Source organism: Stegostoma tigrinum, chromosome 2 (assembly GCF_030684315.1).
Source record: "Stegostoma tigrinum isolate sSteTig4 chromosome 2, sSteTig4.hap1, whole genome shotgun sequence".
NCBI classification, from domain to species: Eukaryota; Metazoa; Chordata; class Chondrichthyes; order Orectolobiformes; family Stegostomatidae; genus Stegostoma; species Stegostoma tigrinum.
In genome coordinates this window covers 9,041,108-9,054,466 of record NC_081355.1, presented here as the reverse complement: position 1 = coordinate 9,054,466, position 13,359 = coordinate 9,041,108, and the positions used below count along the sequence as shown (strand labels likewise).

General features: G+C 41.9%; 1 protein-coding gene across 5 annotated transcripts in view; it reads right to left on the bottom strand.

Moving 5' to 3' along the window:
* Positions 1–13,359, bottom strand: part of trak1a (trafficking protein, kinesin binding 1a) — a 201,939-nt gene that overhangs the window by 61,903 nt on the left and 126,677 nt on the right. Inside the window, exon 1 of one of the 5 annotated variants that reach the window (XM_048550844.2) lies at positions 9,868–10,298. The exons of the other annotated variants lie outside the window; for them this stretch is intronic. Coding sequence (XP_048406801.2) covers positions 9,868–9,994 — 127 coding nt within the window. The 5' untranslated portion in view covers positions 9,995–10,298. Of the gene's footprint in view, positions 1–9,867; positions 10,299–13,359 lie in introns of those variants that run through there. 5 annotated transcript variants of the gene reach the window in all.

Sequence of the window (13,359 nt, the reverse complement as noted above, 5' to 3'; positions counted from 1 at the left end):
CCTGTCACATTTCACATTAATTGCATTATTGGACGTAGATGCACCTAATGAGGCCGACTCCACTCCCCTCTCCGGCAACACATTCCACGCTCCTACCACTCTCTGAGTAAAGGACCTATCTCTGACATCTCCCCTTTCTCTACCTCCACTCACTTCAAAACTATGCTCCCTCATAATAGCTACCTCCACCCGTGGAAAAAGTCTCTGGCTGTCCACTATCTACACCTCTGATCATTTTGTACACCTCTATCAATTCACCTCTCATCCTTCGTTGTTCTAAAGAGAAAAGCCCTAGCGCTCTCAACCTTTCCTTGTACGACCTTCTCCCCATTCCAGGCAACATCCTGGTAAATCTCCTCTGAAGCTTTTCCAACGCTTCCATTTCTTTCCTGTAATGAGGCGACCAGAACTAGACACAATACTCCAGATGTGGCCAAACCAGGCTTTTGTATAACATCACGGCTCTTGAACGCGGTCCCCCTATGAATGAAAGCTAAATTACCAAATGCTTTCTTAAAAACTCTATCCACCTGGGTGGCAGCTTTCAGGGAACTCTGGACATGAACATGAGCTGACGTGTCTGGTGTGTGGGTGTAGAGAGTGAGCATGCTTTTCCCATGTATGCGTCCCTTTTACAGCCCACAATGCCAACTGGTAACAAAACATAAGAAAGTGAGTCTCTCTCCATCAGTGCACAGCCACTCCTTCGACAAGTCTTCAGCAACACCTCCACATAGGGACATGGAATTGGAGTGCATTTGGGCACAGACTAAAGCTTCAGAAATAGTCAGCGGAGGTTTGGACTTCACAATATGCAGTTTGTGGGCCCATTGGGACATCAATACACTCCAGCACTCATGAACCTAGTTCCCAGCAAAAGGCAGGTAGTTCTTCTGACTTGTGGGCACCTCAGGAGTTAAGAGGGACATTAAAAACCTTTAACGAGAAGCAGTACACATTCATCCTGCAGGGGTAGAAATCAAAGATGATGCATGGACAAATATAGGCTTTCAGATTTCTGGCATCTAACATTCTTTACTTTTCCTTTCATTCACTGCAGTAGATTAGAATAGATTCCCTGCAGTGTGGAAACAGGCCCTTCAGCCCAACATGTCCACACCGCCCCTTGAAGCATCCCCTCAGACCCATCCCCCCCCCCATAATCCACACACCCCTGGACACTACGGGCAATTTAGCACGGCCAATCCACCTAACCTGCACATCTTTGGACTGCGGGAAGAAACCGGAGCACGCGGAGGAAACCCACGCAGACATGGGGAGAATGTGCAAACTCCACACAGACAGTCGCCTAAGGTGGGAATTGAACCCGAGTCCCTGGTGCTGTGAGGCTGCAGTGCTAACTGCTGAGCCACCGTGCCGCCCTTTACCAGCTGCTAGGCCATGTGGCAATAACTACTGGTTGCAATTCCAAACGATTATCCAGATACATTTGATACAGTAAGTGTAAGGGACATAAGGAGGGGCATTTAGGACATAAAACAAAAGAATCAAAAAGGGAGAAGGTCCATCAGCAAAGTAAATGGAAAAAATAAGTAAGGACTAAGCTAGAGAACTGGATGGTTAACTAACTCGAGTTGCATCCTAGAAACAATAGTCTTCAAGGAAGCTCCAGACAGAATAGAAAGTCAGCCAGTAATGGTCACACCCACACAGAAGGAGATTACCAGAGAAAGTGTCTCACCTGCCATGAGCAAAGTTCCAGGTGCTGATATTATACTGTTTGAACTCAAAGCATAGGAAGGCTGTGTTCCTGCTGACTCTGTACAAACCTTTTTGTCTGTTGGATGGAGTGGGGGTGCTGCAGGATGTGTGGTTTGTGATGCAGAGTGGGGCCAACAGTGTAGGTTCAATTCCTGCACTGACCAAAGTTATCATGAAGCACTCTCCTTCTCAACCTCTCCCTTCGCCTGTTGTGTGGTGCCCCTCAGGTTAAAGCACTACCAGTGATTTCTCTGTAAATGAGAGCAGAGTCCTGTAGTCCAAGCAAACAATGACAATCCTTTTACTTGCAAATCAACAACGATGAAAGCAGTTCATCCTTTCTCACCTGAAATCCAAGACACAGCTCGCCATACTCTTGTCAGTGGGTGGCTCTAAGCCGAAAATGCTGCACTGATATCCCATACAGAGGAACATCTTCAGGAGCAAATGGGCAGATCTCACCTATCTATAAGAAGAGTTTGTCTGGCTATCAGAATCAGAAGATAAATGTCATTATCCAAAATGGTGCCTTACCACCATCAGTACCAAGAATGTGATGCTGGGGTTTTTGATAGTCTTACATGTCTCAGTTCCACATTCGATGACATTACATCACTGAATACCCCACTGACAACAAGCGGTGGCAGGGGGCTGGTGGTGGTGGTTATCATTGACCAGGAATTGAACTGAACCAGGCCAGCCAAATAAATACCGTGACTACAAGTGCGATTCTGAGGGTAGGAACCCTGTGCTGAGTAATCCACATTCTGGCTCACCAAAGCTTGTCCACAATCCACGAGGGCACAAAACCTCAAGTGTCTGAAGTACAATGGAATAGTCCGAACTTGTCTGGATGGGTGCAGCTCAAACAGCATCGAGGACAAAAGTAACCCACTTAATTAGCGCCCCGTCCACCACCTTCAACATTCACTCACTCCACCAGCAACATTCAGTAGTAGCAGTGTGTACCATATACAAGATGCACTGCAGTAGCTTAAAGGCTCTTTTGACTGCACCTTCCAAACGAATGCATTCTACCACCTAGATAGAAAACGGCAGCAAATACATGGAAATACTGCCCCCCCAAGCCAAAACTCCATTTGTTTTGGAAATATACAGTCGTTCCTTCAGCATCGCTGAGTCGAGATCCCCGAATTCCATTCCTAACAGCACTGTGGGTGCCCCTACGGCCCTACAAACTACAGCAGTTCAAGGTGGCATCTCACCACCACCTTCTCAAAGGCAATTAGCAATGTGCATAAACATTGACCCAGCCAGCAACAGCCAAATCCCATGACTGACAGGGAAAGAAATCACCAATCTGTCATTTGAGGCTGAAGTCAACTTACGCACTGTAGAGACTGCAGTTGTTTAGTACCAGCTGAATAAAGGAACAGCTGCAACCTGACTAAGTGCCCCAAACTGCAAACCTACCAAGCTGGTGTCCTCAATACACTCCTCCGCAGTCGTGTGCCTAGTGTCAGGCAGAAGGAAAGGATGAACAGTTTCTGCCTTCACTGTTTGAGGCATATCTGTGAAATTTTGGCAGGACAGCACCACCAACTGAGGGTCCTTGAGCATGCTAATACCCAGTGATATTCAGAGTGTTACTGCGTATACCAGAGATCTCCTGTACAGCGAGCTGAGCATCAGGTTGTGACTTACAACGGGCCCATACCACTGCCACAATGACTCTGATCGCCAAGATGTGAGGAAGACAGACACTGACAAGTGGATGCGCTGACAGCTGTGACCTCTGGAGGTTGACTGTTTGGAGAGGGACAAGCAGAAACGAAAAACTCACTGGAGAATCCTGCACCATCTCAGCTCACTGACTTCCTCGCAATAAATGCAGAGACTCCCATCTCTGAATGGGTACCTGAGCCACAGAGTTGATGCTCAACAGTGGACTACCACAGCACAAACCAACATTTTGAGACACAAGGCTGTTATTCCCATTATTCAAATAAATATTAGCCAGTTAATATAAAAACATCTGCAGTGTTCTAATATGTTGTGAACTCACTTGATACCCACACATGTACATTTAATGCAATTAACTTGGATTTCATATCAGAAGAGTCTAGGATTGAGCAATTTTTTTCACAAAAAATTGAAAGAAGAATGTTTAGGACAGAAGATTTGTGAAAAGATCACGTCAGCAGATTTGGAAAGGACTCAAAGTTGTGTCCGCAATCCCCAATAAAAGAAATTTTAAGTTGACAGTTAAGTAGAACAAAAAGAGTTGAGACAAGTGTATAATTTCTCTAGACTGGAGTCTCTTGTATCAGATAGCATTGGGAAACAGGTTGTAATTTTGTTTTGCTGTGAGATCATTCTATCTTCTATATTTAGATTACTTGCTTGTTTTTTCCCTTGTATTGAAGAAAAGTGTAAGCTTTAGGTCAATGTTTCTCAGCGACAAACCACCCTGTTAACTCACTAAAAAAAAAATCTACCAAGCCAGGCTTCATTCTGGGATGACTAGTTCAGTTATCTTCAGCTATGATCATAATATGCTAAAGGATTTTACAAACATTTAATCACAATAGTATGAAATACAAATATATTTAATTAGAATAAAAGTATAAGACTGAGCACATTAAATTCCTCATTTATTTACATACAAACAAAAGGATAGGGATTGTTACTGAAACATATTACCATAGAAACATAGAAGATAGGAGCACGAGTAGGGTATTCCACTCCTCAAGCCTGTTCCACTATTCAACACGATCATTGAGCTTCCACCCTCCCCAAAATCCCTTTATCCCTTTGGCCACAAGAGCTAGCTCTACCTCCATCTTCAAAAAACAATGTTTCAGCCTTAACCACTTTGTGGTAGTGAATCCCATAGGCTCACCACTCTCTGGCTGAAGGAATTTCTCACCTCAGTCCTAGAAGTTCACCCTTATGCCTAAACAATGACCCACATCCTTCCTGCAACTAACCTATCTAGTCCCATTAGAATCTGGTAAGATACCAAACCCCTCCAATTCTTCTAAACTCCCGTGGATACAATCCTAACTGACTCAAGCTCTCCTCATAGGCTGATCCTGTCATCCCAGGAATCAGTCTGGTAAACTTTTGCTGCACTCCACTAGCAACAGCTCTTCCTTAGATAAGGAGACCAAAACTACACACGATATTCCAGTGTGGCCTCAACAACACCCTGTTTAAATGCAGCAAGACATCCTTGTTCTTGTACTTGAATCCTCTTTATAAAAAGGCCCATACACAGTTTACCTTCTTTACTGCATGCTGCATCTGTGTGCTTATTTTCAGCAATGGGTGCACAAGAATACCAAGGTCTCTTTGAACATACCCTTCTCTCAACTCTCAGCCTTTCAAATAATAATCCACCTTTTTATCTTTGCTACCAAAGTGGAGAACCACACATTTATCCACATCACACTGCATTACAACTCAGCTTGTCCAAATCACACTGAAGCATCTCTGGATCCTGCTCATAGGTGCACCCTTGCACTCAGCTTTGTGCTATCTGCAAATTTAGAAATATTACATTTCCTCATCTAAATTATTAACATGCATATAAAACATTAACATATAATCATTAAAATATATAACTGGGGTCCCATTACCAATCCTTGCAGAACTCCATTAGTCACTGCCTGCCATTCAGAAAAATGGCCATTTATTCCTACTCTTAGTTTCCTGTCTGCTAGCCAATTTTCTATCCATCTCAATATGCTACCTGCAATCCCATGCACTTTAATGTTACACATTAATCTAAACGGGACCTCAAAAGCCTTCCAAAATTTCAAATAAACCACATCTCCTGGCTCCCCCAATCAACTCCAGTTACATTCTCAAAGAATGCCAGTTGATCTGTCAGGCAGGATTGTCCTTTTGTAAATCCGTGCTGACTGTATCTCATTCGACTGTTTTAAGTGCTCAGCTATAAAATTCTTGATAATGGACTCCAGCATATTCTCCTTTACCGTAGTCATACTCACTGGCGTATATTTCTGTTTTCTCTCTACCTCCGTTGTTAAATTAGTAGGATTACATTAGCTACCCTACTATCTGTAGGATAGAGTTAACAGAATCTTGGAAGATGACCAATGTATCCAATATTTCTAAGGCCACTTAAGTACTCTAGGGTGTAGATTACCAGGCTCTGTGGATTTGTCAGCCTTTAATTCCACCAATTTCTTGACTAGTACACATTTGGTTCAGTTCCTCCATCTCAATAAACCCAGTTCCCCTATCATTTCTGGTATGTTATCCATGTCCTCCTTTGTGAAGTCAGCAGTACGAATTTAGTTTGTTGGTCATTTCTTTGTTTCCCATTACAATCTATTCTTTATAAATGAGAAATAGGAAGTAACATTCTGCAAATAAAGTCCAACAATTGTATGGCATGATTACATTTAAGTCAAAGCACATTACCTTCCTAAGGTAATCAATTGTGGGCTGAAATTCTTCTCTCAAATTCTAATGCCCTCCCCCATTTCCAACAGAAATTTCAACCTGCAAATTCTTGGAATACAATGAAAAACATACAAACCTCCTCAGTACCTGAAAACAGACTAATTCAGTAACAACTTTGATAGAAATCAAACATACTCTTAAAAAAATAGTTCATCCTCACACATTCATTTCAATGATACAGTTTCTCATCCTGCAATGCTGAAATTCTTAGCTCCATGCAAATGCTAAATGAATAAATATTCATTTGAATGAATTATAAATTACTGGGAGTGTACAACAGATATGCTCCTGTTTCTGAAACATTATTTACATCAGGGGATTTAGAAAGGCTTAATATAAGCAAACAGAAACAACATTGTTTCGTATAAGGGAAATCACATTTGACAATCTGCTACAGTTCTGAGGACATCACAGAACTGATAAAGGGGAGAATGAATTTGGATTTTTTTCAGGCTTCAAAGAACTGACTAGAGGAATGGTGCAAGGATCAATCCTAGGGCCTTGATTTACTATTTATATTATATTACTGACTTAAACGAAGGGATGGAGCACAATGCATTTAAATTTGCTGATGATACAAAAGATAGATGGGAGAGTATGTTACGATGGAGGACATAAGTAATCTGCAAGGGGATACATACAAGTTGAATGAGTGGGCAAAAACTTGGCAGATGGAATTTAATGTAGGAAAGTGAGAGGTCATGTACTTTGGCATGAAGAATCAAAAAGGCAGATTAAGCAGAGAGAACCTCCAAATTAAAAAAAGGGACAACGTAAAAGAATCTCCATGTTTTTATGCATGAAACAAAATGTTAGCATGCAGGTGCAGCAAGTAATTAAGATGACAAATAGAATGGTAATAGAACAAAGGACATAGAACATTCCACACAGTTCAGGCCCTTCAGCCCACAATGTTGTGCCAAACTTTGACCTAAACCCAAGGTCTATCTAATATTCACCCCTACCTTATACTATCATCCATGCGCCTATCTAATAGCTGCTTAAATGCCCCTAATGAGGCTGACTCCACTACCCTCTCCGGCAATGCATTTCACGCCCCTACCACTCTCTGAGTAAAGAACCTAACTCTGACATCTCCCCTATATCTACCTCCACACACTTTAGAACTATGCTCCCTCATAATAGCTACCTCCACCCTAGGAAAGAGTCTCTGACTGTCCACTATCTATACCTCTGATCACTTTATACACCTCTATCAAGTCACCCTTCCTCCTTTGTCGTTCTAAAGAGAAAAGCTCTCGCGTTGTCAAGTTTTCCTCGTAAGACCTTCCCTCCATTTCAGGCAACATCCTGGTAAATCTCCTCTGAAACTTTTCCAACATCTTCCACATCTTTTCTGTAATGAGGCGACCAGAACTGGACACAGTACTCCAGTTGTGGCTGAGTCAGGCTTTTGCATAGCTGGAGTGGAGCGTCACAGCTCTGGAACTCAACCCCTCTATTAATGAAAGCTAACACACCGTGTTTTTGTCCCTTATTATTGGGGAGTTGAAGTTTGAAAACAGAGAAGGCTTGTCACAACTGTACAGGGTGTTAGTGAGCTTGCACCTGGAATGCTGTGTACAATTTTGGCCCCTGCATTTAAAGAAAGATACATATTGGTGTTGGCAGCAATTCAAGGAGAGATTCACCAGCCAATTCCTGGAATGAAGTAGTCAACTTATCAAAAACGACTAACAGCTTAAGTCTTTATTCATTAGAGTTTAGAAGACTGAGGGGTGATCTTATTCAAAGATAAAATATTCTGATGGAGTCTCACAGGGTAGGTGTTAAGACAACGTTTCCTCCAGTGGGAGAATGTCAAATTAGGGGCATAATTACAGAATAAAGGGATATTCATTTAAAACTGAGATGCGAAGGAATTTCTTCCAGAGGGTCACAAAAATCTGGAATTCTCTACCCGGATACTAGTAGATGCTAGATCACGAAGTATTTAAGAGATCGGCTGATTGATGAAATGTCAGGGAGTTGATACCTTGTGTTGAGCAAACACAGAACAGGACAGGAGATCTGCAACAGATCAGCAATAACATTATTAAATGGCAGGACAAGGGTGAAGAACTGAATGGCTTACTGCTACTCCTATTTTTTGCATTCCTACGAAACAGAAAGCATAATCATTTAGCTTTATCTTTTCAAAAAAAGCAGCTCAAGACAGGCTCTGACAGCAGTGAAATTGCTCAACATCTAAGACAAAGAATCCTAACTACTTTTTTTTGAAAATCTCACCTTCTGAACCACTGCTGCAATATATTTAGTTCCGTGTGCTATCTGGGAAACAGCTGCCAAGTTTTCTGCTGGGCGTAAATATGCTTGAATGGGAGGAGGAGGCCATTCAGCCCCTTGGGCCTGTGCCCAATTCAATAAGATAATTGAATGGACTTCCTAATTCCAAAACTTCAAATAGAAGGACCGGGTAAGCAGGCACACAGGAAGGCCAGCTGCAAAGAGCTCTGCACTAAGTCACGCTTCCAATTCAGGACAAGGATGCCCTCATTGTCACTGGGATAAAATGCTCGGAGTCTTGTCCCTCCTCCACCAGAAACCCCCACTAAAACATCTTGGAGGGAAAAATCTATGCCATACAGAGTGAACAGCTTAAGACAGTGGCTCACTGCCCCCTCCACTGTGGTAATCTGGGACAGGCAACAAATACCAGCTTTACCATTTAACAAACATACTCCACTAACACACACGCCTTTATTTCTTTATATCAGAATTGCCAATTTCGCATTGGCACGTCTCAAAAAAAAAGTGAGCGAATACAAGATAGTCTGATTAAAAACATCAATATCATATGTTCTCTTTTATGTAATGTTAAAAGAAAGAATAAGGCAGGGTAAGCCATTCAGCCCCCTCGAGCCTGTTCCACCATGAAACACAGTCGTGGCTAATCTAATCTCAGCTCCATTCCACTCCACTTTCCAGCCCATTCTCCACCATCCTTCAAGCCAATCTACTCGGATCACGTTGATATTTTAGCTTTAATCAGGAAACGATAACCCCTTATCTGTTCCCTGGATGAAAGCTGCAACCTTGAAATTTTTCATAACCTTCTCTGAATGTTACTGGCGAAGGTTCACAGCCCAAAGCAGATACTGGCACCCACTGTAACAAACATATCTCAAACTGTTGGGCAGCTCAACAACATGTCATTTATTAGTATTCCCTTATTAATGGGCCAAAAACCCACCACTTCAATATCCTTGATCTGCAAACACTTACAGCACTAAAAGTACTCAGAACATCACTCGTTAAGCACTGCAGCTTTGTAGACATGTATCCTACATGCTTCAAATGGTTACAAAAAAGCAGTGCTGAATATGAAGATAGCAATATTTGACAAAAGACACCCTAAAAATAGAGAGAAGCATCAAGAAACTATGCAGCACCATTGCAATCCCTTTGGATAAATCATTTTATTGATGCCAGACCTTAATCAAAGCTTGTGATTTTTTTGTGTGGGAGGGGAGAGAAGTGAGAAGAGGAGAAGGGGGTGTGGGGAAAGGTACGGAGTATGCAAAAGGAAAACATTAAAAAATTTCAACTAACTGCCAAAACCTGGTGCAGAAAAATGTAATCTCATCTTTTATCAGATAAAATTTGAGTCAACAAAAACCTACACCGAGTGATCTTACTGAAATAAGAAAGTGAATAAAAACGTGGTACCTTCTTCCATTAGGATCCATTGTTCGTTCTCAAAACTAAAGAGATCGCTGCTGCCATTCAGTTCACTTGCCGGACAGCTGTCACTCTCCAAGCATTTCTCAGGAGAGATTGGCAGTGCTTCAGACATGATCAGAATCGAAGGTCAGCTAAAAGGGCTAATGTCATTGCCCAGAAACTGGTGCTATCCCTTTGCACTCGAGAAAGGAGTGCCCAGTTTAATGTTACATTTTCCTGACTTAACACAAAGACCATCTTCAAGACAGAATCCTCTAAAACTGTTGGGTGACCTGTTTGGCTACAGGACAGGTACAGTTAATCCATTGTTTCAAAACGAATTGAGGGACAGCTAGGAACCTGACATTACAATAAATGTTTTCTGTAGCACTGTTTCAGAACCTAACTTAAAAGGAACACCATCTTGAACTGAAATAATTTTGCAGGGTGACAAACCACACTTTCCTACGTGTCATTTGACCTTGCAAAACACATTCTGGAATCCAAAACTCAAAAGGATCACCCCTACAATCAAAGGTAAAATGGCACTATCCACATGCCATAGCAACCTCATAAGGAAGCATGTAAAAAGGTGCTGTAAACAAGACCCACCCTACATAAACACTCGTGGTAATTTTTATTTTCAATCATCTTTCTGCATTGGTGGCATGCGGAGTTTTGGTTTGAAAAGACTTTTCAGAATAAATTCCTTAAATTGTCCCAGCAGGTGACTTAATGTCAGTGAAATCAATTTAGCGCATGAAGGTATTTGCCTCTAAATGTATTGAGTCTATCACCAGCAGCACTTGCATGCAACTGTGTAATCAGAAATTACTGCTGTCAGATAGAACCACTCCAGCTAGCTGGCTGAGCACGTACAAGCACAGCCTTGGGTTTATTGTTCTATCAATTTTTCAGCCACTCTACAAGAAAGCATTTGCACAATGAGAAAAGCCAGACAATGTCTCACTCTACAGCCATTTATTTTGATCAAAGGGAGAAAAATGCTAATACACCGTTCAGTAGGAAGTCGAGCTGAAGTGTATGTAGATTCATAGTCTGGTCATGTCCATTTGGGGCCAAAGTGTTGCCTGTAGAATTACCAGGTATTATGGACCACAGTTTGGAAGGACCGACAGCCTAGGGGTCAAATCCTGCAAGATCCCAACTGGGATTAGAGTCATGGAAGGAGTGAGTCACAACCGAGGACTGAGAGGAAGCATGGGTTGGGCAGATAGACAATACTGCCTAAAGCTGCAATGGGTTCACAGATGTTGGAAGCAAGTTACAATTTAGAATGGCAAGTTCAGAGGCCAATTACATGACATGAGCTAATTATAGAAGGTACATTTAACATTGACACTATCTCAGTGGAAACTGATGCAGTTTGTTCTTTTCTACACATTAGCCCATGCAACATACACTACAAGGATGGGGCTCTTGTTGAGACAAAAGTCTCAGTTTATGACGACACTAGCTGTTTACACAGCTACAACACCACAGAATATGACCAGGACTACATTCAATGAATTTAGAAGAATGAAGGGGTCTCTCAGAAATCTCTATAATCCTCACAGGACTCGAAAGGGCAAACACTGAAAGGATTTTCCCAAATGACCGGGGAGTTCAGAACAAGGCACTCTAAAAGGACACTGCGGGGGCCATTTAGGACCCAGTTGAGAAGAAATGTCTTTACCCAGAGAATGGTGGACCAATGGAATTCTCTACCACAGAAAGTAATTGAGATCAAAGCATTAGAGATAATGGGGACTGCAGATGCTGGAGAATCCGAGATAACAAGGTGTGGAGCTGGATGAACACAGCAGGCCAAGCAGCATCTCAGGAGCACAAAAGCTGACATTTCTGATGAATAGTCTAGGCCTGAAATGTCAGCTTTTGCGCTCCTAAGATGCTGCTTGGCCTGCTGTGTTCATCCAGCTCCGCACCTTGTTTTCAAGAAAAATGTATTAAATAGAGTTCTTAGAATTATAGGAACCAAAGCGTATGGGGCAGAAGTGGGGACAGGGGACTGAGTGGGATGATCAGCCAAAGGTGCTCATTTTGAATGGGGGAGCAGGCTTGATGGGCCGAACGCAAACTGAACACATCACACTGACTCCATTACACTGAGTACGAAAGCAGGTAATCTTTATTCTAAAACAACTAGAAGATCTGATAGAGGTCTGCAAACTCAATGGTGAATACAGCAGACAGGGAGAACCTGTTCCTGCTCTAAAAATAACAGTGAAAGGGTTTAACGGGATGCACAAAAGCAGCAAGATTGAAGCAAGGAAAATCTTGCTCGCCTAGCAAATGGTTAGGGTCCAGAATTCACTGTCAACAAGTATGATGGAGGGAGGTTCAATTGAGGCATTCAAGACGGAGATTAAGATTATTTGGATAAAAATAATGTGTAAGGGTCTGGGGAAGGAGGAGATTGGCATTAGGCAATGGTGCAGATTTAGCGAGCCAGTACAGGTACAACGGGCTAAAAGGCCTTTCTGTGCCACAACATGAGATTGTGATCACACCATGTCCTTTAAAAAAATAAAAGCCTGGTTTGTCTAGAATCTGTCTCGTAGCATAACAGAATAAAAAAGCCTATTGCTTCATACTACTGGAGTGAAAAACAACTAAAATCTGTAAATGTGGACACAGACCTGCATTGGGACAGCCTGTACACTGAACCAGAAGGACATAAACTGCTATTTGTTAGATAATGGCAAGAGAAAACATTGAACTTGCAGCACTGAAACCACACAACTGTTTAAGAAGTTCTGATAAATACCAGAACAGAAAGAAACAAGATTCAGCCCCATTTTTGAAATCATTCTATTCTAGTCAATACGCAGAATTGATGCACAGCAGGAAAGTAGCCAAAAGGGCTAGTTTACTGAGGCAATGTACCTTTATTCCACCAAATCATCAGGAATTCATGTTACTTTCATCTAATATCTGCCAAAACGAACCTCAGAATTCCTGTTCAAGCTAGAATTCTCAATTGCAAAACAAATTCAAAATATTTAAACCCGCAACAAACGTCAGAACAGACATGTGGTCTCAATCCACACAGTACAGTGCACAAAATGTTTTACCACAATTTGAAGGACAGAAAAACAGTGGCATTTTGAATCAAGCACTAGCATGACTCAGTGACTAAAACACAAAGTTTGGTCACAATGGTCCCACCCAAGGATACATCTGAAAGTAATGTCCATTAAATTTGAGCCATAAAGACATGTCTAAATTACAGTTTTGTGACTCATCTGCTTTGGGATAGAAATGGCTTTGTTTAAATAAATCAGAACAAGGTTCATTCCTTTGTTCCTCACCATGGCCAACATCGTAAGTATCCAATACAAAAAAGAAATTGCTGCAGGTGTTGGAAATCTAAAATGAAAAAGAAAATAATTTGCTAAGAATAGTCAGGAGTTCTGGTGGATGTGTGAAACATAATAAGGAACAAGAGTAGGCTACTAAGCCCTTCTCCACCATTCA